The 24,098-nt window shown below is 44.0% G+C and overlaps 1 protein-coding gene across 2 annotated transcripts; it reads left to right on the top strand.

Annotated features, from left to right (window-relative positions):
* The first annotated feature begins 4,082 nt into the window (after window positions 1-4,082).
* LOC140539572 (polyunsaturated fatty acid lipoxygenase ALOX15B-like) lies at window positions 4,083-23,496 on the top strand. 2 transcript variants are annotated; one of them, XM_072662306.1, is made up of 15 exons: window positions 4,083-4,122; window positions 5,078-5,243; window positions 7,282-7,489; window positions 14,532-14,613; window positions 14,893-15,015; window positions 15,098-15,198; window positions 15,287-15,456; window positions 15,533-15,676; window positions 17,828-18,031; window positions 19,048-19,134; window positions 19,232-19,404; window positions 20,444-20,565; window positions 22,045-22,145; window positions 22,225-22,395; window positions 23,099-23,496. In XM_072662306.1, the coding sequence occupies exons 2-15, from the start codon at window positions 5,118-5,120 to the stop codon at window positions 23,276-23,278; spliced, it is 1,992 nt and encodes a 663-aa protein (XP_072518407.1). In that variant the 5' UTR covers window positions 4,083-4,122; window positions 5,078-5,117; the 3' UTR covers window positions 23,279-23,496. The 2 variants fall into 2 exon arrangements, with proteins under 2 accessions (XP_072518407.1, XP_072518408.1); XM_072662307.1 differs by having other exon boundaries at window positions 4,086-4,122; window positions 5,116-5,243.
* The last annotated feature ends 602 nt before the right edge of the window (window positions 23,497-24,098 follow it).

Here is a 24,098-nt window from a genome sequence, read left to right as displayed (position 1 = left end):
CACCTCTTTTTCAAGCTCCTTAATTAACATGTTGGGGTTGTGGCTTGTTTAGCCATAGTTAGGAAAGACCAGATGATGCAAATTCCAAAGCAGGAGAAGGCTATTAGAAGACGATTGCATGAAAAAACCGTCAGACACTCTGTACAAAAAAAGCTGAAGACTGAAAGAGGACAGGCCTTTACAGCAGGGCAATGATCCTAAACACACCTCAACATTCGCAATGCTCTACCTCAGCAGGAGTAAGCTGAAGGGTTTGTGATGACCCTCACAGTCCACTGACCTAAACATCAGAAGATCTGTGGATAGACATTTACATTTACATCTACATTTCCAGCATTTATCAGACACTCTTCTCCAGAGTTCTTCCAGAAGAGCTTCACTGTTTACTGAAGAAGAACCTCAGCTAGTTTAAAAAGACTAAAATTCAGATCCTCTAATCTTAGACTCTACTAAACACAAGTCAATATGCAGACCATAATACTCTACTCCTCACCCAAGTCCTCTCAGAAGAGGAGGGTCTTCAGTCTGGGTTTAAACCTCAGTAGAGTAGCAGAGGAAGCAAGATGGCTCAAGAATTCCACAGATGTAGATAGATAAAGAAGACAAAGGAAAAAAAAGTAAACTATTTAACCATTTTGTGTGTGTGTGTGTGTGTGTGTGTGTGTACATGCAATTTAGCGCACTGGTCTACAGGAATGCAGAAACGCTGTTTGTGGCATGTCTAGTCTTGTTTGATGGTTGATTTCATTGTTGCAATCGGCACAAAAAGAGGAAATGACCATGTGAGAACATTCTGGACAGTAGGGCTAAAAACAGCACAGATATGATCTCGGAAATTTTCCAGCACGGTTTCTATACGAATATGAATCTGAAAAGTGTTTAGAAGCCACTCCACTGTCTGCTTTTTTTTCTACACTTAAACCCCTTCCCAGACTCCTCTGTTTCTCCACCCTTCTTCCTGAAGGCCTCAGAGAGTTCTCTGAATCTGGCCATGGTGATCTTCACCCATCACTTCAACCATCAAGATCAGACCAGACTAAACGAGTCTGAGGTTTAAATAAGAACATCATTTTCAGAGAGTCCAAGTAGAGGAACATGAAGTTCTGGTAGTCACATTTGAAATGTTCAGAACTGAGACTAGAGAAAGATCCAAACGCAGGTTTTATTCAGCTACTATCTGTTATGGTTCCTCCGTGCTGGGAATGCACCTGAAACGGTGCATACCAGTACATACCAGTACATACCAGTACAGAACAGTAGAATATATCTGACTTCATGCTGGAACACGCTAAAACTTGCATGATCCGCAGTTGGAGGTGGAGGTGGAGGAGCACACCTGCAGTACAAGCTTGTGCAAAGAATCCGTAAAGTACAAGGACTGCTGAAACATTCAGCTCGGTGGTTGCTATGCTGTTCTGGGTGGTACTTTTGCAGTTGACAGGTAGTTCTGAAGGGTTGCTCTTGTGCCCAGGGTGGCTGCTATTTCTCAGGTTGCTAGGTTCTTTCTGAGCTTTTATAAGTGCGACAGTATCCCAGTTGCTGTGCAGTTCCAAATAGTTGCTTTGCTGTTACTAAGCAGTTGATATGGTTCCCAGGGTGGTTGGTATTGCTATTGAGTTGCCAGGTGGTTGGAATCTGGGAGCAAAAACAAAAGATAGTTGGATAATTATAATGTTCCTATGTTATAATGTTTTGCTTTGCAACTCAAATTTTAAAATTGTTATAATTTACATAGTGTTTTCACAACAAATGTTGGCAGATCTCTTTCCAGAGATCCGGGTCTGAGCCTCTTTTGAGGAAGCTAGTGGCAATAGTGGCAAAGGAAAACTCCCTCGGATTGAGAGGAAGAAACTTTGAGAGGAACCAATTCTGAAAAGGGGAACCCATCCTCCGCTGATTGACACTGGATAGCAGAAGAAATAACAGCAATAATGAAAATAATGAGAAAGAAATGTGCACTAAACCATTAATGGAGCCTTAATGAGCAGAAAGCAGTAGGGGCAGCTCTGGACATGGGGAGAGAAGAAAGGAGACAATGTAGAAGGGGGTTGAATATAAATTGTCTGGTGTAAGCTCTGTGAAGGAAGTAGTTGGACAACAATGATGATCATAAACAGAACAGTGGTGCCTTTCCTATGTGTGCAGAATAAATATACATTTTTTCCCTTCTATCTTCTATAATTTAGGATGATAGGATTCTAGGCTCTTGGTCACCTAAGAGTCTTTTTTTGCTACTGGAGAACATGATGACCAGATTTATGCCAATGAAAGTCAAGGAAAGTGTTAAGTCTGGGAAACAAGAATAAAACAGTGAGCAACATCAGCAACACCAAACCTGAGACCTTCTCCGAGTAAATGGCCACCCAGCACGACTGCTGGAAGATTGCCAGCTGAGGTCCCCTCTACCTGCGTCAGACCAGCTGCCACCTACCAGTCCAACCAGCAGGCCCATCACCCACCACCACCCATGCCAGACCAGTGGCACACCCTCCTACCACTGCTACCTGTTTAATGACCATATTAAACCTAAATGGACTCTTAACTATCTGCACTATTAATATTAATATCACCACTATTAACTATCTGCTGTATCTGGTTTGGTAAATTTTATCAATAATTTATCAATAGTTCTGATCAGAGGAGGACGGGTCGGGTCCCCCTTGTGAGTCTTGGTTCCTCCCAAGGTTTCTTCCTCCAGCTCTGAGGGAGGTTCTCCTTGCCACTGTCGCCGTTGGGGCTCACTGGGGGTCTTTGATCCTTCATGTCTTACGTTATTTTCTGTCTTTTATTAATTACTAATTATGTAAAGCTGCTTTGTGACGACAACAGTTATAAAAAGCTACACAAATAAATCTGACTTGACTTGACCAAAATCCAACAGTTTAAAATGACAAGTAGACCAGGAAATACCTCCACAGCTAATAGAGGAAAAATTCTCACCACCCTGTACACCCATCTGACCATATTTACATATTGCAGACTATTGACAATGTAGTTTGTAGATGTTTAATTAAATCGTTCTCTGCTCTGTGAAGTAGTGACTCAGATAATAGTGTCCTGTATATTCTGTTATATTTATTTATGCAAAGTTATCTGCCTGGAGATTTGATCACCACTTGATCACATGATGTATTTGTGATATTAACTTTATTAGAAATTACTTCTAGAAAATCAATAATTTTAGAATCATCTGGAGCTCTGTTTTGAGGTGCAATAAGAATGTTGCTACACCCATGCTACAGGCTAAGCTAATTGAACTGACATTGTATGAAAGTAGGTCTAGTAAACTCCAACACTGTTATAGAACAACACCTCCCATTCACATAAAGACACAGTTTTGAAAACTGTGCGAGTTTTGAGTTTTTTGAAAGTGCTCTACATGTTATAGGTTTTTGAAGATGCCCTCCTGGGTGGTGGGCTTTTAAAATATTCTTTGGGGTAGAGGTTTTTTTGAAAACGCTGACATCCGGATGGTGACTTGTGCACAGTTGTTACCAACTGGCAACTGAGTTTACTGTTTAATTACTTGGGATGTTCTGTCAGAGCTCACATTTGACAAAGTGTCTGATCAAACCTAAAGTAACTGAAGTAAGATTTCAGGCACTAAAGTTAAAGTTGCCATTTTGATTATCTCCCATGTGCAGAGTGCCGGAATGACTACTACTCAATGCAGTAACACTTGATTATCCTTTACCCTTCTGGTGCTGGGAATGATGTTAAGCAGTAACTTTTCTTTAGCTATGGAGCTTTCCAAGTGGCAAAAGTTGCAACACTGTTCTTCACTGAGGGTTAAGAACATGTGCCTAAATGTGCCTTAGATTTATCAACCCCTTGAAGGTTATGTATATCTGCTACCATGGATATCTCATAGATTTGTTAACAGCTTAGATAACCCTAACCCTAACCCAGTCATACCCTGGATGAAAAAAGTGCCATAATGTGGTTCTACAACAATAGCTCTTCAATACAGAGTAAATCACCAAAAATCACGTCTGTACTGATATTTTTGGCCACTCCTACTTGAGAATACATAAAATGGCATAGTGGACAGTTTCTGTTTCTTTTCTTCTGCTAGTGTTAGTGGAGGTCTGCACTAGGTTTTACTGCCCCCAGCAGATTCAGGTCAGTTTAATTCTTTAACACTTGATTTCGGAGGTGATCTGTGTGAGTGTGTTTGTGTTTGTGTGTGTGTTGCTTCATTACGGTAACTATGCACTTCTCAATGTATCATTCTTAGGTTAAAGCTTTGATTTGATTTGATTTTCGATATTTGTTTAAAATGTTCTACAGAGCTGTAATTCAGGTTTGTTCAGCCCAACAACAAAAAAATCATAAACTTCCCAAATCCCTACAGTGTATAAACTCTGCAGATGACAAAAACCCAGTTTACTCTGATTGGCCACACCCAGATGCTTAGTGATGAGGATTGACGGTGGTTTTAGAGAAACTGGCCATGTCCATAATTTCAGAAATGAAATGTAGCAAAGCAATTTACAACTATATTGTATCCAATTATTAATATTTTTTCTTTATTTATTCACATTTTTGCTTCGTAACTCGCCCTGCAGTTTTTGAGGTATATACAATAGACAACTCCAGATTCTTGGGTCTGATTGCATGATTTGAACTTGTATGCAGCTTTTTGATTTGACAAATATTTTTCATGTAGCAACAGATTTTCTACTGCATACAGATATACTACTAACACCCAGCTACTAAAACCAACACTTAAAATATCATAGTAATCACTTGGTAAATCATAGAAGCCACTTATGAACCCCACACACCTATGACACTTTTAATCTGAATGAAAGTATTTGTGGTTGATTAATAGAATGTTTCATCCCTGTGAATTTTTTGTTCACTGCATTTAAAAGATATATAAAATATGTTAAAATCACCAGTCTATGTTGGACTAGAGCCCCTCAGGGCATTAAATTTGGAATCAGTTCATAAATGCATCTGCAGATGAATTCTGCAGGTTTTTGATCAGTGGAAGAGAACGTTCTAGAGTTAACTGAGACTGTTTTCATTCTGGCAGTAGTGTAGTTATAACTGAACATGCCTTTATTTTCAGCGTTATCCCACACGTCTGAATCTTTACGTGCAGAGCAGCCATGTGTGAATACACAGTTGAGATTCACAACAGCACCGCTCTCACTCTGGAGACCATCTACATCAGGCTTATTGGCAGTGTCTGTGACAGTAAACCCCAGGTTCTCCACACATTTTCACTTTCACCGGTAAGTTCCTCAAGTCCTGTCTCGCTTCAGGACACCTTGCCTTATTTTCAGTGAGTGTGTAGAGTAATGAAAATTTTGAGCTTAATGGGTTTTCATTTCATATTTTGACTAGAATTTGTAGTGGATCACCCAAACATGGGCCTCTATGTGTGAGGAGACAGTCTGCATGCTTATTGATAGTTGGGCTTCTTGTCCTTTTCTTTGGAATGAAGACTGCCTTGGTTTTTATTGTGGTATTTTCTAAAAAAGAAAACTTTCATTATCTGCTACTGGATCCTCCAAGAATGCCAGACTTTTTTTTTGTCATGAAAAACACAACCGGTCCCTTAGCCTGGGGCAGTGGTGGCTCAGCGGTTAGAGCACCGGGATGTCGATAACAGGGTTGTGGGTTCGATTCCTGGGCTCTCTGTTGGACCCTTGAGCAAGGCCCTTTACCCTCTCTGCAGTATAGTGCTGAGAGTGGATCTACACGGTCTGTTAAAAGGACAACATTCTTTAACATTATTACGATCATTTTATTAGGTAAAGAAGTTCAGCTGTGATAAAGCAGGTGTGCTATAATGTTTAAGTGTCATCAACACTCAGCTTTATGTCAAGTGTACTCCTCTGTAGAGCAGCTTTTACCTTATAATAATAATCATCTGACTGTTTTGTTTTTGGAACGAACTTCCCCTGGGTGTCCGAACAGCAGAGTCCAACACTCGCTGTCCTCAAACCCAGACTGAAGACCCTCCTCTTCTGAGAGGACTTGGGTGAAGAGTAGAGTATTATGGTCTGCATATTGACTTGTGTTTAGTAGAGTCTAAGATTAGAGGATCTGAATTTTAGTCTATTTAATTTAAACTAGCTGAGGTTCTTCTTCAGTAAACAGTGAAGCTCTACTGTAAGAACTCTGGAGAAGAGAGTCTTATAAATGCAGTATATGCAGTAATCTATAATTATGCTTAGAAGTTCAGTGGATTCAGAATCCACCACCACCCATGCCAGACCAGCTGCACACCCTCCTACCACTGCTACCTGTTTAATGACCATGTTCAAACCTATATTGACTCTTAACTATCTGCCACTATTAATATCACCACTATTACCCATTATTACTCTCATCACTCTGACCATCATTATATTTATGATCAGAGCAGTTCAACAGTTTAGATGGTTTGGTGACTTTTATCAATAATTTATCAGTAGTTCTGATCAGAGGAGGACAGGTCGGGTCCCCCTTGTGAGTCTTGGTTCCTCCCAAGGTTTCTTCCTCCAGCTCTGTGGGAGGTTCTCCTACATGGTGGTCTTTGGCTGCTCACTGGGGGTCTTAGGTTTTTATGTCTTCTTATGTTGTTGATTTCTTGTCTTTGTCTGATTACTGATTGTGTAAAGCTGCTCTGTGGCAAAACCAGTTGTAAAAAGCCATACAAATAAATTTGATTTAATTAAAACATTCTGTATGATACCCAATAAAATCCACATACTACATATTACTTCTATGCCCCTTACATAATATTAGTGGGCTGTAATTGAAAAGTGTTCTAGATAATGTTCTTTTAATTTTAAAACAGCAGATTGGTGACATTGCATCATTAAAGGTGAGAAGCAAACTGCACAACAGTTCAGACCTCAATCTGACTGAGAGGAAGATGGTCAAATCTTATGCTTATGCTTATCTTATAAGCTTATGCTTATATTTGTCCTATCAGTACCATCTAGTGACTAGTGTATACATTTAAGTGTTCAGGTTTAATCACCTGAAGGTTGTATTTGTTAAATAATCACAGATCTGAATATATGAAATATTAATAACTAAACATATATTTGATAAAATAATGATTATTCTAATAATGCATGTGTCAATCTTTGTCCTAGAGTGGGTATTTAGGTGAACTCTGACACTACACACCCACATCGCTCTTTAAAAACAACAATAAAAATGAGAAAGGTTCAAACACAATAAAAGATGCTGCCAAAATGAATTGAACTGAATTGATGTTGTTTATTATCATTATTTTCATTTATTTATTTTTTATGTTTTTTCCTTTATCTACAGGTGCACACATCCACAGTGTACTGTGAAGAAAGTGTTGGTACCCTCCTACTAGTTGAACTAGAGGCCAAGCCTTGCTTTGAGCATTTCCTGAAGGAGTGGTACTGTGACAAACTCGTGGTGACCACACCTGAAAAGGAGGAAGTCCACTTCCCATGTTACCAGTGGCTGGACAGCAAAAAGCCTCTTGTGTATCTCCGGAATGACAAAGGTTAGTATAACTAACTAATCCATGATCAATTTATAAGAGGAATGGAACACTACACTCGTCCTTTGAATGAAAATGATATTATATATATATATATATATATATATATATATATATATATATATATATATATATATATATATATATATATATATAACATATGGAAACAGTTTGATTCTTTAAACCAGTACTTGAGAAGAACCATCTTTTAAGGTTTTTGTAAGGGGTGGCTCTAGGGCAAGGCCTCCCCCTGCCACCAGGGGGAGGCCTCGAGTCACCCCAGCCAGTAATTGAGCCCAATTCCCTACACCTGGGCAGTAGGCTATATAGGCACACAGATCCAGTTGCCCCACTGCTGGATCTTTTGACTCTGGTAGTCTGTGTGCCTGTATTTTCTCGAGTGGAAGGCTGAGTGTGTGTCACTCTCCTTCGTGTGTGTCCCTCCCGAGTCTGTCTCCCGGTGTCTGTGTGTGTGTGCGTGTAGCACACATACACTCGTGTACCAGAGGAAGGCAGGAGTCTCTGTCTTCCCTGGTGTGTGTGTCTCTGTGTGTGTGTGTGTGTGTTTGCACACATACACTCGTGTTACAGAGGAAGGCAGGTGTCTGTCTTCCCTGTAACTTTTCAGTTTTCTTGTTTCTTTTGGGAGATCCTTTTTGCCCTTCAGTTGTAGTTTCCTCTAGAGTTAAAGAGGTAGCCAGTACTCCCCTGGCGTCCTTTGTTTTCCCACCTTTATTTCGCGTTAGGCGCGACGTCTCCCCCTTTACATTTCTTTTGTTGGCCGCTTCGATCTGCCGCTTTGGTGAAGCGGCAGAGCGTCGGTATCGTGACGCGGCGGCCTGGGTTCGAGTCCCCGGTGATTTATTTCTCGTTTCCATTTTGCCTGTTCTAAGATTAAAGACTCTGCACTTGGGCCCGTTGGTCACGTGATCGTGGTAGCTCACTTAGTAGCGCGCCGGCCCTCCAACACGGCGGCCTGGGTTCAAACCCCGCTGTAAGTGAGCACCCCCATTACAGAAAGATCCAGCCAACGACATGGACCCAGCAGAGCCATTTGATCTAGAGCAGGCAAAGGTTGGGCCACCCCGGTGTGGGAGTACCAACCTGATGTATGTGCCTCCGCGGCCCGGTTTGCGGCGGCTCTGTCACAAACCTTCGACCTCCCTGTCCGCGGAGACGAGGCGGGGTCCCGCCTCCTGCACCTGCGTCAGGGAAAAAGGTCGGTGGCTGATTACGCCATTGAATTCCGCACGCTATCGGCGGAGAGCGGATGGAATGCCAGCGCTCTCACCTCGGCTTTCCACCATGGCCTAAGTGAGGAGCTCAAGGATGAGCTGGCCTACCGTGACCCTCCCGCCTCCCTCGATCGGCTCATTGAGTTGGCCCAACGGGTTGGTAACCGTCTCGAGGAGAGGCGAAGGGCGCGGAGTGGCAAGGCCTCTCGAGCTCCTCAGGGCCCCCCTGCTGTCTCAGGCTCTTTTCGGGGGTTAGAAGAGCCTCCCGACAGTGGTGTCCAACCCATGCAGTTGGGGCACACTCGCCTGCCACGGCAGGAGCGCGAGGCCCGCATGCGCGAAGGCAGGTGCCTCTACTGTGGGGTCTCCGGACACCTCCGTTCTGCGTGCCCCGAACTCTTCGGGAAACGCCAACGTCCGCCAGGGGAGGGGAGACCACTGACGGACCTGACAGTTCTCCCTCGGGCCCAGGGGGTGTTCCTCAATGCCACCCTAGTGTCAGGGTTGTCTGAGGTCCGCCTGCCTGCCTTTCTGGACTCTGGAGCGGCAGGGAACTTTTTAGATGCCGGCCTCGCCAGGAAGTTGGCTCTGCCGCTGGTCCCCTTGAGGGAGCCCATGCCCATAGCAGCCATAGATGGTCGGTCACTGGAGCCCGGGGTGGTGTCCCACCAAACCCACCCTCTCACGCTGCGAGTCGGTCCTCACACCGAGCTGATAGTGTTCTTCATTATCAGTGCTCCTGACTTGCAGTTGGTGCTGGGGTTCCCTTGGCTCCAGCGTCATAACCCTCATGTGGACTGGCTATCCCGGTCTGTCTTGGCATGGGGGCCAGTCTGTCAGTCCTCATGCCTCAAGACTCCTAGGGTTACTGTGGGTACTGACACCAGTCCCGAAGGTTTTGACTCCTCACGAGTCCCAAAGGAGTACTGGGACCTTCGGGAGGTGTTTAGTAAACGGCAGGCCCAGCTGCTGCCCCCCCACAGACCCTTTGACATTGCTATTGACCTCCTCCCTGGCACCACCCCCCCCAGGGGTAGGCTATTTTCGTTGTCGGCACCAGAGCGTCAGGCAATGGAGGACTATGTCCAGGAGGCCTTGGCCTTAGGGTTCATCCGGCCATCCACTTCCCCGGCTGGGGCTGGCTTCTTTTTTGTGGGGAAGAAGGATGGAGGGTTGAGGCCCTGTATTGACTACAGAGGCCTCAATAAAATAACGGTCAAAGACCGCTACCCGTTACCCCTCATGACCTCAGCCTTTGAGGCACTGCAGCAGGCCTCCATCTTCACCAAGCTGGACCTGCGCAGTGCCTACAACCTGGTCAGGGTCAAAGAGGGTGATGAGTGGAAGACGGCGTTCATCACTCCGTCTGGGCATTACGAAAACCTAGTCATGCCATTTGGTTTGATGAATGCGCCCGCCGTCTTCCAACGGTACATCAACGAGGTCCTCCGGGAGGCTTTGGACAGGTACGTGTACGTCTACTTGGATGACATTCTTGTCTATAGTAAATCCGTAGACGAACACGTCGCCCACGTCCGGCGGGTTCTCCAGTTGCTCCTGGAGAACCACCTGTTCATTAAACTGGAGAAATCACAGTTCCATGCGCAGTCAATCTCCTTTTTGGGCTTTGTTGTGTCCCACAACACTCTGCGCATGGACCCGGCCAAGATCAAGGCCGTGGAAAACTGGCCCAGGCCAACTTCTCTGCGCCTTGTCCAGCGCTTCCTGGGTTTTGCCAACTTCTTCCGAAGGTTCGTAAGGAATTTTGGCTCCGTGGCAGCCCCTTTGACCACTTTGACGAGGAAGACGTCAGGGGGGTTCGTTTGGTCCACGGAGGCCCAGGAAGCGTTCGATGCTCTAAGGCGCCTGTTGACCACGGCCCCAGTTCTCCAGTTGCCCGACCCGGACCTTCCATTCATCGTGGAGGTGGACGCCTCTGAGGTAGGCGTGGGTGCAGTTCTCTCCCAGCGGTCTGGTCCTGGCCAAAAGCTGCACCCCTGCGCCTACTTCTCCCACCGCCTTTCCCCGGCTGAACGGAACTACGATGTGGGTGACCGCGAATTATTGGCGGTTAAGCTTGCCTTAGAGGAGTGGCGGCACTGGCTTGAGGGAGCAAAACATCCCTTTCTGGTCTGGACGGATCACAAGAATTTGGCCTACATCCAACAGGCCAAACGTCTTAATCCGCGCCAGGCCAGGTGGGGATTGTTCTTCACTCGGTTCGATTTTGTGTTATCGTTCCGACCGGGCTCGAAGAACACCAAGCCCGATGCTCTCTCTCGCCAGTGGGAGCCCCCTCCTCTATCAAGCACACCCACGACTATAGTCCCCAAGGCCCGGATTGTGGCGCCCATCCGATGGGGACTGGAGGATGCGATCAAACGGGCCCACCTCACTGACCCTGATCCGGGTGGTGGCCCCCCGGATCGACTATACGTACCCGGGCCTGTAAGGGAACGGGTGCTTCAGTGGGGCCATGCATCCTCCCAGGCAGCACACCCAGGAGCTACACGCACGCTCGAACTTCTGCGCCGGCGATTCTGGTGGCCCGGCATGGAAGGCGACGTGCGTGCTCATGTAGCTTCCTGTTTGGTGTGCTCCCAATGCAAAGATCCCAGAACCAGGCCCACTGGTCTGCTGCTCCCTCTGGCTGTCCCCACGCGTCCTTGGTCCCACCTGTCCCTTGACTTTATCACAGGATTACCCCGATCACGTGGCAACACTGTGATTCTAGTCATTGTGGACAGGTTCTCCAAGGCCGGCTGCTTTGTGGCTCTCCCAAAGCTGCCGTCAGCTAAGGAGACAGCGGATCTAGTACTCAACCAGGTGGTTCGGGTTCACGGACTCCCCTCCGACATTGTGTCAGACCGTGGGCCCCAATTCACCAGCCGGTTCTGGGGTGCATTTTGCCGACTGTTGGGGGCAGAGGCCAGCCTCACATCTGGCTTCCACCCCCAGTCTAACGGCCAGACAGAGAGGGTCAATCAAGACCTGGAGCGCACCCTTCGCTGTCTGGCCTCCTCCTCGCCCTCTACCTGGTCTGACCAACTGATTTGGGCGGAGTACGCACACAACACCCTCTGGCACTCGTCCCTGGGAATGTCACCCTTTGAGTGCCAGTATGGGTACGCTCCGCCCATGTTCCCAGGACAGGAGGCAGGAGCCGGGGTTCGGTCGGCAGAACAGATGGTCAGGCGTTGTTGGAGAACCTGGGAGAAAGCCCGCAGGTCCCTCCTGTCTGCAGTAGCTGCTCAGAAGCGCTATGCGGACAGGAGGCGAAGGCCAGCTCCGACCTATCGTCCTGGGCAGCGGGTTTGGCTTTCGGCTAAGGATCTGCCCTTGCGTGGTGCTCCCCGCAAGTTGGCGCCTCGGTACATCGGCCCCTTCAAGATCCTTCGCCGGGTCAACCCCGTGGCCTACCGCCTTGCCCTTCCCCCTTTGATGCGTGTGAACCCCACCTTTCACGTGTCCCGCCTCAAGCCCGTCTTGTGTTCCGTGGGTCCTGTCGATCCGCCGGGCCCGCGTACGGTTGGCGGTGCGCCGGCCTACACGGTCAGGCGCCTTCTGGATGTCCGTCGGGTCCGGGGCGGGCTTCAGTATCTGGTGGACTGGGAGGGTTATGGCCCGGAGGAGCGGTCCTGGGTGCCCTCCCGCCACATTCTGGACCCCGAGCTCATCCGGGCGTTTCGTCGGGACCGTGCTGCTGGGTTAGGGACGTCGGGTGCCGCCCCTCGGGGGGGGGGGGTCCTGTAAGGGGTGGCTCTAGGGCAAGGCCTCCCCCTGCCACCAGGGGGAGGCCTCGAGTCACCCCAGCCAGTAATTGAGCCCAATTCCCTACACCTGGGCAGTAGGCTATATAGGCACACAGATCCAGTTGCCCCACTGCTGGATCTTTTGACTCTGGTAGTCTGTGTGCCTGTATTTTCTCGAGTGGAAGGCTGAGTGTGTGTCACTCTCCTTCGTGTGTGTCCCTCCCGAGTCTGTCTCCCGGTGTCTGTGTGTGTGTGCGTGTAGCACACATACACTCGTGTACCAGAGGAAGGCAGGAGTCTCTGTCTTCCCTGGTGTGTGTGTCTCTGTGTGTGTGTGTGTGTGTTTGCACACATACACTCGTGTTACAGAGGAAGGCAGGTGTCTGTCTTCCCTGTAACTTTTCAGTTTTCTTGTTTCTTTTGGGAGATCCTTTTTGCCCTTCAGTTGTAGTTTCCTCTAGAGTTAAAGAGGTAGCCAGTACTCCCCTGGCGTCCTTTGTTTTCCCACCTTTATTTCGCGTTAGGCGCGACGTCTCCCCCTTTACATTTCTTTTGTTGGCCGCTTCGATCTGCCGCTTTGGTGAAGCGGCAGAGCGTCGGTATCGTGACGCGGCGGCCTGGGTTCGAGTCCCCGGTGATTTATTTCTCGTTTATATTTTGCCTGTTCTAAGATTAAAGACTCTGCACTTGGGCCCGTTGGTCACGTGATCGTGGTAGCTCACTTAGTAGCGCGCCGGCCCTCCAACACGGCGGCCTGGGTTCAAACCCCGCTGTAAGTGAGCACCCCCATTACAGTTTTTATATTAGTTGTTATAAAAAGAATTGCAAAAGATGCAGAATTTATACAATTTCCTTATGATATCCTGTATTTTAATGTGCTTTTAATGTGTTTTAGTCCCCTGTGAAAATCTGAATGAAATGCTGCTTATCTGGGCAGTAATTTCCTATTAACTCACTAAAACACTAATATTAGAATAAACACTAATAACATTCCTACAAAAAGCCGCAATGCTGCCAGAAGCTGGTGTCTAGCTGTGCATCACATTCGCACAAGACGCTTGTGAGAAAAGAATTGAAAAATTTTGAAGTGGTATTTTGTGCTGAAATTGAAGAAATATTGTTATTTGTAATGTACTTAGTGCTACTGTGTATTCAATTCAATCTTGTTTTATTGGTTTATTGCAATCGACTGAAAGTTTGTAGATTTTTTACTGAATCGTTTTGATTGCAACTGTACAAGAAAGCAAGTCCAGTTATAGGACAGAATAATGGAGAACTGGTCATCAAATGATAGGCCCCTGTAATTGCCACTATTTTAAAGTGGTGTGGGGATTTTTGTAGAATGTAAATATTTTACCAGTAAGACTTTCTACCAAATAACCAACGCCAACAAGGCAACAAGACCTGCTGTTAATGGTACTGTTTGCCTCGTTGATGCCTGCTGCTGCTTTTACTCTGTGCTTCCCTTTCTGTTAACAAGCACCTCAATTATCTTAGACCCACCCACTACCCTGTTTTACCAATCATATTGCAAGGAATTTGTTTCCGTCTGTTAGTGTCTCTCTAATCTTAACAATATACGGCTACTCTACATATAATTTACACACAGAGTAACAGTAGTATACACAGTAAACACAGACTGTACCAGGACATTTCTATACAGTGAGCTTTACAGTGTTATTCACAGAACAGCAGTCTGCAGCTCTATACTATAATATGAATACTGTGTTACACAGCAGTGAACACGTGTGAGATGAGTGATGGTGCAGTAATGCAGTAACTGTAGGATAAGAGTGATAATAAGAGTGTATCAGTAATATCTATGGCCTGTAGCTGATGATGGTGATCAGCTATTGAGGATGGTGATGGCATGAAGGTAAAAGCTGTTCCTGTGTCTGACAGTCTTAGTGGACCTAGTTCTGTAGTGTCTGCAGCGTTCTTGAGCAGTACAAGTCCTGAATGGAGGGCAGAGAAGCTCACAGATGTTCACAGCTGTTTCTACAGCACTCATGTTTTATGTATAATAAGTAATACATTTTTTAAATCCATTGTCTGTAGCTACACTTGTACAAAAGGAAACAAACACTGCTCTCCGTTTCCAAAGGAGACAAGAGCTCAAGGAGAGGCAGCAAAATTTCAAGTGAGTGAAATATAATGCCTATTTATCGTTTTTCTTTCATATACCAGATGACCAATTCCATTGACAGGAACAGTTTGGATACAAATCTGTTGAACATGATTAATCTTTGACCTTGTCTGATCATTTCTGATTTTCACAGACAAATGTCAGACCAGAAGACCATTTTAAGAGCAAACACATAAAAAAGTTAAAATAAATGAAAATAATTAAATCAAACTTAATCAGGCCAGTTGTGCCCGTTAACCCATATATACATGTCTGACTATATCTGTCCTGCAGATGGCACAAATATGGGCCTGGGTTACCTTATGTCATTTACGCTGACTCAGCATCTGATTTGGCAAATGAGGTCAAATTCTCATTCACCAAGAACATTGAAATGCAGTACAACGCTGTGAGAGTGTGAGTTCCATTTCATTCCCTAATCCATAATTAAGGCTTTTTACAAATCTCATGTAAAACAAGCTAACATTGTGTTTCTTAGACTGGTTGAGCTGGAACTTGAAAGCTTGATGGCCTGCTCGGAATCATGGCATAATTTTGAACAACTTCACTCAATCCTCAGATACCCGAAACCCAGAATTGGTGAGTTTCTAAAAAGTTGGAGATGAGTCCAAACTGATCTAATCTGACTTCAGTGATCAGGCCAGGTCTCACATGCGTGTTCTCACAGATTATGTCCAGAAGCACTGGAAGGAAGATGATTTCTTCGGCTATCAGATACTCAACGGACTGAACCCCATGTTGATTGAGCGCTGCTCCGAGCTGCCCAAACATTTTCCGGTCACGGACGACATGGTCAAGTCATCTTTGGGAGGAAGCTGTTTGAAGAAGGAAATGCAGGTAGAGTGCAGAACCAAAGCCAGGGTGTTTCCAGTGGTTTTCAGGCGTGCTGTGATTCTCATTTCTGTTCTGTCAGAATGGAAACATCTTCCTCTGTGACTACAAAAGACTGAACATGTTTGAGGGAAATACGATCAACAGAAAGAAGCAGTATCTGGCTGCTCCACTCTGCTTACTCTTCAGCACCCCTGACAAAAAGCTGATACCGATCGCAATCCAGGTAAGTCTTTAGATGTGTTAAATCATTATGTCTGAATAAGTGAAGATGCTTTGAAACTTCAGTTATCTCTGAAATGTGTTCAGGGATGCCCGAACTTTTATGTTTAGGGAAGTCAAAGTGTCAGGCTTGTTGTGGGTTTAGTTTCAAAAGGATAAAACAATATAGAAATAAAGAAGGTAGATAGTGTCAGGCCATCATTATTGCACCCTCCTCCAGGTCGCCACCCACAGGCCCATATAAGGACTTCTGCCTCGTTTGTGTTCATTTAGTGTTCATGTGTTGTACCTGGGACCTGGCACCTCGCTCCAGCCTGTAGTTGCCGTGAATTGTACCTCCACGTGTTTGTGGCGTGATCCTGTTAGCTGACATCTTGTCTTGGTCATGCTGTCTTCAAGTCTGGTTCTTGAGGCAGTTCTGTTACGCCACATCCAGTTCATTGTCCCCGGTGGCTCTAGCTCACGAGGCAGATCCACGGCACACTCAGGTTGGGCTTGCCCTGAATCTCGTTCAGGTATCCGGTAGTCTAGTTATTGCTGGGTTCACGTAGAGCGTTGCTCTAGTAGTCAGTTCTGGTTTCCCCTTTGTAAGATAAGATAATCCTTTATTAGTCCCGCAGTGGGGAAATTCTCAATTCTTGTATCGCCCAAGCTCGGCTTGTGGCTGCTTTCTGTTCTCCACTTTTGTATTCCTAAGCTAGGCTTACGGTTTATGAAATCTAGTCAGTAAGTGTTTATCTTCTCAGTAAATCACTGATATCAGAATAAACACTAATAATATCACTCCTACTGAAAGTGGTGGTAACTCGGTCCTGCAGATTTCTCCTGTACAACATCCGGAGAATTCTGTACAACATCCGGAGAATTCGACCCTTCCTCTCTAGAGAGTCGCCCAGGTGCTTGTTCAGTCTCTCGTCACTTCCAGACTTGACCACTGCAGCTCTCTTCTGACTGGTCTCCCTCTGCGCACCATCAGGCCCCTGCAACTCATCCAGAATGCAGCGGCACGGGTCGTCTTCAATGTCCCTAAATTTAGCCATGTCACTCCACTGCTGCATTCTCTCTTCACTGGCTTCCTGTAGCTGCCTGCATCAGATTTAAAACCCTGACGCTGGCCTACAAAGCCAAGAACGGACCAGCCCCTCCGTACTTGATGGTCAAAAGCCGGTCTCACCCTTCGAGCTTCAAGTACGGCTCGGCTCAACCCGCCATCCTTTAAGATCCACGGAAGACGAGCGTCCAGACTCTTTTCTGTCCTGGCACCAAAGTGGTGGAACGAGCTTCCCCTGGGTGTCCGAACGGCCGAGTCGCTCGCTGTCTTCAAACGCAGACTGAAGACCCACCTCTTCAGAGAGTACTTGGACGAATAGTTCTATGGTCGCCTTATTATCTTGTGTTTAGTAATGTCTAAGCTTAGAGGTTTCTTTTGAATTATTAGTCTATTCTAACTAGCTGAGGTTTTTTTCTTGGGTAAATAGCAAAGCACTTTGTAAGTCGCTCTGGATAAGAGCGTCTGCTAAATGCAATGAATGTAAATGTAAATGGTGGTGGAGGTTCTCCATCCCTGTGTTCATCATTAGAACATAGTTCCAGAGTTCTCCTCATGGAGTCTAGTATTATTTAGAGTTCTCCTCAGATCAACACCTGGTTTGGTGGTAAATCAGGTGAGCTGCTGCTGCTGCTGCTGCTGATGAAGATGATGGAGGTGAACACATCCTCCACGCTGTGCTGGCTGGACTGGGGGGCGTCCAGGAGAACCCTGGAGGAACCGAGCTCTGTTCTTCAGACTAGCTTACCTACAAGATCTCACTACTTTCTTGTTTCTCCTTTTTACTGGATTTATGTTCAGCTGCTTTATCTGTTCTAATGAGATCTGGAGCTTCTACTGTAGAACCCTCTCACTGCTGAGAGACGGGGGGTAGAATAAAGGGATTAGGGGACTGAAACCTCTGAACAGGACTTTTTAACAGGTTTAAACAGGTTAGTTATATATATTATATTACATTACATTTAGTGGGTGATCTTGTTGGCAAGAATAAATGTTCGGGCAGCCCTGGTGTAAATGTTATGGTTATTTCATGTTAATGAAATTAGATTAAATCAGGCAAATCAAGCTTTTAAAGCTCTGTTTGGAAACATGGCTTGTTACCCACAGTTGAGCCAGCAGCCCAGCGAGCAAAATCCCATCTTTCTCCCCACTGACTCCCACTGGGATTGGCTTTTGGCAAAGATCTTTGTGAGGAACGCAGAATTCCACGACCATGAGCTGAACTTCCACCTGCTGCGCACACACCTGCTGGCCGAGGTTTTCACTGTTGCAACACTGCGCAACCTGCCTTCAGCCCATCCACTGTACAAGGTGAGCCCCTCAGAGGTCTTTTCTATTAGAGCCCAACAATCTGAGACAATGTAAATTATTCCTCTAAAGAAAGAGGAAAAGTGAGTTTTTACTATTTTGTCTGTCCAAAAGTCAGTTGCTTGCTTCTTCAAGGGGTCATTTAACAAAGCTCACTTTAGAGAGGTTTTATTAGTGGGACTTTTACAGCGTTTTAAGAAAAGCTGCTTACCAGAGACTGAACCCAAACTCTGTAAGAGCATGAGATTACTGAACTTAACCTACTCCAACTAAACCTAATACTACCCTAAACCTAAAACTAAACTTATATTCTTTAATTCTCTTTTAAGAAGATCCATGCTGAAGAAAAGCAGCATAAATGTAGCTGTGGTGCTGCTGTTTTCTCAATTCTTCAAGTACGTGGTAGACGTGTTGCGTGTAATCGGTAAAACAGTGCCACCAGTGGGCAGGAACTATAGTGTGAATAGTGTAATATGTATGAATATCTGCAAAACAGTTTTGTGTGTATTAGTAGCTTTCATTTAATGGTGATTGAACAATGCACTTCTTCAGGATTCTCCTAATGAGAAATGTTGATCAGGGAATGTTTTAACACCCTTTATGTGTTGCATGCCATTTATGACTTTTAAAGTTTAAATAAAAAAAATTAAATACAGGAAGTATTGTATTATACAGTTGTAGTATGTGTTTGTGTGTACATCAAAACTGAGGATAAATAAAAGCAAGCATAAAAAACGTATGTTTTTGCTAATATACAAAAAAGAAATGTTTTGATAGTGTTTATATTTATATATATATATATATATATATATATATATATTATTAGCAAGCCATAATGTATATGGAATTACACTAAATATTGATATTATATTGATATTAATAGTAACATAACAGGTTGTTTTGTGGATGCAGTCTGTGTTGATGATGTGCATCAATGGAAGACAATTCTGTTTGTGTTGGCTTTAATGTTATAATGAATAAATTATATTATAATGAATGACCTTGCTTTTCACCTTCAGCTCCTCAAGCCCCACACTCGCTACACACTCCAGATTAACATCATGGCCAGAAAACTGCTGATCGCACCAAAAGGGATTTTTGACAAGGTACAAAATCCATGAGTGATAAAGAGTATGTGGAAACCTGCTAAACCGTGTCCATGATGTTAAACACTGAATCTCTGTGCTGATTTCTACCTCCCAGTACACTTCTATAGGTCAGGAAGATGCAGTCAAGACGTTTCTTCCGAAAGCAGTTGACTCCCTGACCTACAGCTCTCTCTGTCTGCCCGAAAACATCAAGGAGAGAGGTCTGGAGAAGATCCCCAACTACTACTACAGAGATGACGGCTTAAGGCTCTGGAACATCATCCAAAAGTACAGTAATGGAGACTACAGACTATATTAGTACAGATTTTAAGACACACACATTCTGCTAACAGACCTGCCGTTTACACAGCACAGGTGCATCTGATGGGAACTTTACATCACAGCTGTATTTACAGTTTGCAGTGAGGCTTTATTTGGAGTGGGTCTTTTTAGATGAAATAAACACTCTCAGTAACATCTCAACAACATCTCAGTGATGGAGCAGCAGCTGAACTTTCAGCTGATCATCAGAGACTTGTACTGAATTCAGCTTGACTTTATTTGGAGAGTCAGAGTTCAGATCTGTAGATCTTCACCTGAAAAACCATCTAACTATCTGAAAGACCATCTAACTATCTGAAAGACCATCTAACAGCTAATACAGACCATCCCAACATCCTCAACCAGCTGCTGTAGACCTGCTGCTCACACTAACTGGATTCGACCAAGATTAAGGGATCAGGGTTAGGGTTAGGTTTTGGGTTGAAGTTAAGGTTAGGATTAGGATTAGGGTTAGGGTTGGGGTTAGGGTGTGGGTGTGGGTTAAGGTTAGGATTAGGATCAGGATCAGGATCAGGATCAGGGTTAGAGTTAGGTTGTGGGTTGAAGTTAGGATTAGGATCAGGGTTAGGGTTAGGGTTAGGGTGTGGGTTAAGGTTAAGGTTAGGATTAGGATCAGGGTTAAGGTGTGAGTTAAGGTTAAGGTTAGGATTAGGATCAGGGTTAGGGTTAGGGTGTGAGTTAAGGTTAAGGTTAGGATTAGGATCAGGGTTAGGGTTAGGGTGTGAGTTAAGGTTAAGGTTAGGATTAGGATCAGGGTTAGGGTTAGGGTTAGGGTTAGGGTGTGAGTTAAGGTTAAGGTTAGGATTAGGATCAGGGTTAGGGTGTGGGTGTGAGTTAAGGTTAAGGTTAGGATTAGGATCAGGGTTAAGGTGTGGGTGTGGTTTATTCAATTCAAATACGTGGGAATGATGCAGGAAAAACTGCAGGATCTTTGCCCTGAATATGATTACCTGTTGTCGGCTCACTTAATCTCCATATGCTGCAGGTTTGTTGAAGGACTGCTAAAATGCTACTATCAAAGTCGTGATGACGTGGAGAAAGACTCAGAGCTACAGAAATGGATCAGTGACATATTTAAGTATGGATTTCTGGGAAATGAAAAGAGTGGTATGACTTCATGCACTTTCTAACTGCACCTGACAGAACATGTAAAATACTCATATTCTACAGTGAACTTCACTGTTTTCTGTTAAAAATGACAGGTTTTTACAAAAGAAGTCGTAGTTAAGAAGTAGTATCAATATAAAATGTATCAATATAAAACACAGTAATTTCACTGTGCGTCAACACTAATATACAGTTATTTTCATAACATGAACAATAAAACAATTCAATCATCGTTTATAACTAAAGTCTTCCAGTTTGTGTAGTTGAAATATTTGGCCTCTAGGTCAGAGCTATTCTTGCATAGCTTATTTAACCCTTTTACCTATAAAGGCTGGTATGTGGATACATACTTAATCACAAGTTATGTATTAGTTCTGAATAATTAGTAGATACTAAATAATTAGCAGGTACTGAAATGTAAATCCTTATTAAATTTAGTTAATACCTATTAATTTGGTAAATGCTGAATAAGTAGTAGATACTCAATTAGTAGATACTAAATAATGACTAACTTAGTTTAAGAAAAGTGCTACATGCTTGCTGTGGTATCCTAGGTGGTTGCTATGGTATTTTTTAGTGGTTGTTAGATGGGTGTGACAGTGTAGTGATGTGATTGCTGTGTTATTTCATATAATTTCAAGTAAAGAAAAAGCAATAAGTTGCCAGGGGTTGCTAGGGTGTTGCACAGGAGTTGTTACTGTATTCTATATGGTTGTTATGGGTTCACAAGTGGTTGCTCAGGTGTACCCCATGTTGATGGTAGGGTGTTATTATTGTATGTGTAACATTGTTACATTTTAAGAGTTCCAAAACCTTTGCAACCCATTCATTCATATAGGGAAAAAATCCACAAAAATCTGTTGCTACACAAAAAAAAAACATGTGTCTGATCAAAAAGCTGGCCTAGATTGCACAATCAGACCAGACAATCTGGGGATGAAGTCTTTGCAATACAAAACCATAATTAGTAGGTACTAAATAATAATTTAAAGTACTAAATTATATTTTACTTTTGAAAAAAATATTTTGTACTACTTTTTGAATAAGTAGTAGAGACTGTGTAAATATAGGTACTGATTTAAAACTTTCTGAATTATTTGTAGTTACTGCATAATTAGCAGGCAATTAAAAATGACTACTTGTTAAACTAGAATTTATTAAATAATTAATAGTTACTGAGTAATTACTACTTTTGAATAATTAGTAGGTGAATGAATAAATTAGGAGGTACTGCGGTAGAAGCTACTTAATAATTACTTTTCAAAAATTCTAAAATTAGGCTGGAGTTTAAAGGATTATGGACTATCCACAAATGTCTTCTGATGGTTAGTCCAGAGGAGTGTGAGGGCCACTCCAATATCTTCAGGTTGAGTCTGTTCAGGTAGATCATGGACAAATTGTGTCATTTGACCAAGGGTGCCCAAACTTTTGCATAAAACTGTGTGTATTCAACATTTCTGCAAATTCTCCCATCCTCAGGAATTCCCCAGTCCTTTAGCAATGTGGAAGAGGTGGTTAAGTTCGTCACCATGGTGATCTTCACAGTGTCTGCTCAGCATGCTGCAGTCAACAACGGCCAGGTTCTGAAGGCCTTTCTTTCTCACTGGGGTTTAATCCAAGTCTGTACGGGAGCTGATTCTAATCTCTCTGCTGTTTCAGTTTGAATTTGGAAGCTGGATGCCCAATCTGCCGACCTCCCTCAGACTCCCTCCTCCCCAAAAGAAGGGTGTAGTTACAGAGGAGACCATTTTTAAAACTCTACCTGATGTCACCACCACCATTCATGGGATGGCTGTCTTGTGCCTGCTGAGCATGAAATCCTCTGACCATGTGAGTGTATTTATATATAGACTTCATGAAAACTTTGTTTAGAAGGCTTTCTACTAGCCTTTGGAGGAACATTGCTGTGAGGATTTGATTGCAACATAAGTGAGGTCAGGATGTGGGATGATGATCACCACCTCATCCTCACCCAAAAGTACTGGATGGAGCTCCTCCACCATCATTCCAGAGAGCACAGTTCTTCCACTGCTCCACAGCTCCTCAATGCTGGGGGGCTTTATACCCCTCTAGCCCACGCCTGGCATTAGGCAGCATGGAGCCAATAGGGTCATGATGTTTATCTGCTCCAGAGAGTCCTATTCTATGGGCAGTACTTCTTCTCTACAGGGACTAGACAAGCTGTGTGTGCATTTGCACATCTGTGTCAACAATGGGTGCAAATAAAAGCTGCAGATTGCATACATTACAAGGGGTGTCCACAAACATGTGGACATATAGTGTCTCATTTGGATGTCTCATTGATTGATTCGTTTCTCCTTCATTGTTTGTTGAAGTAAAAAATCTCTCACTATTTGACTGTGGTTCTGTCGCGGTCACTCTTCACCTGCTCTTCGGACTGGGTGGTACAGTCACTATGAGCGTAGAGTCAGTCAGTACAGTCAGGAGCTTTACTGTTACTGTAGGTGTTTGTTGTTTTTCCCTGTGAAGAGGAAAGTCCTGAGCCCTCCACTTCTCTTGTGTATTCCTGCAGTACCCGCTCGGACAGTATAAGGAGGAGCTGTTCAGTGAGGAGGTGCAGTGCCGCCGTATCACAGAGTTTCGGGAAGATCTCAAACGCCTTGAAGCTGATATTGAAAACAGGAACAAATCCCTTGATCCTCCATACATTTATTTACAGCCTGCATTCGTGGATAACAGTGTTGCCCTCTAAAATCATTGATTGACCAGTGGTGGTCACTCTGACACTTATCCTCATATACAGATTGTAGAGTGGGGTGGGTTGTTTTATTATTATTACTGATAACTCACAATTATATATATATATATATATATTATTGCTACTACTTGGCTTAACTTTTTCCCTCTTTACTTTTGTAATATTTAAAAACTTTTTTTGATTTTTACTCATGCATGATGCTTTCCAAAAACATGACTGATATAGGTTTAATTTGAGCACAGGCTTCACTGCTTTCTTAAATCATGGAAGGTTTCCAAAGATTAAAGAGAAAAGTAAGGTTTACAGAAGCATGTAAAAGTGATTACTTTTTTAATTTCCTTCTTTTACTGTTTAAAATAACAAAAAAAAGGAAAAGAGTCAAAAGCCAAAAGTCTGGGAACCCTACTTAGTCAGTTAGTCACTTAGTAACACGTCCTTTGTGAAGTTTAGATGCTCTTTTGATGCTGATTTTCTGGTGAAGACACAGGGAAGGTTTTCTTCTGATGACTTCTCAGTGAAGGTCGTATTAGTGCAGGTGTCTCTGTACAGTAGAACAGTGACCCACCACTCCAGAGGCTGCTTAATCTTCTTTAAGGTCTCCTGCAGTCAAACAGGTCATCTGTAAAGAGCAGTTGACCCCCACCTGTCCATCAGTTCCATTAACTCTTAGTCATTTATAAAGCTTTGAAATCAGCTTAGCCTTATCTTTCCTAATGATTACTGTGAACAAGCCACAGCTCTAACAAACTAATTCCAGTCTGAGAGCTTGTCTGAGAGCTCAACTCTTTTGCGTGGTGCTCCTTTCTTTTTCACT

The sequence above is a fragment of the Salminus brasiliensis genome, chromosome 18, assembly GCF_030463535.1.
Source record: "Salminus brasiliensis chromosome 18, fSalBra1.hap2, whole genome shotgun sequence".
Classification (NCBI taxonomy): Eukaryota; Metazoa; Chordata; class Actinopteri; order Characiformes; family Bryconidae; genus Salminus; species Salminus brasiliensis.
The sequence above is the reverse complement of the archived record's forward strand: the minus strand, read 5'-3'. Positions and strand labels throughout refer to the sequence as shown.

Excerpts from the sequence above, each read along its gene's own strand:
- LOC140539572 (XM_072662306.1), top strand. The coding sequence starts at position 5,118 with ATGTGTGAATACACAGTTGAGATTCACAACAGCACCGCTCTCACTCTG. Across the intron at positions 15,016-15,097 it reads CAGTACAACGCTGTGAGAGT|ACTGGTTGAGCTGGAACTTG; the intron begins GTGAGTTCCATT and ends TGTGTTTCTTAG. Across the intron at positions 22,396-23,098 it reads GCATGAAATCCTCTGACCAT|TACCCGCTCGGACAGTATAA; the intron begins GTGAGTGTATTT and ends GTATTCCTGCAG.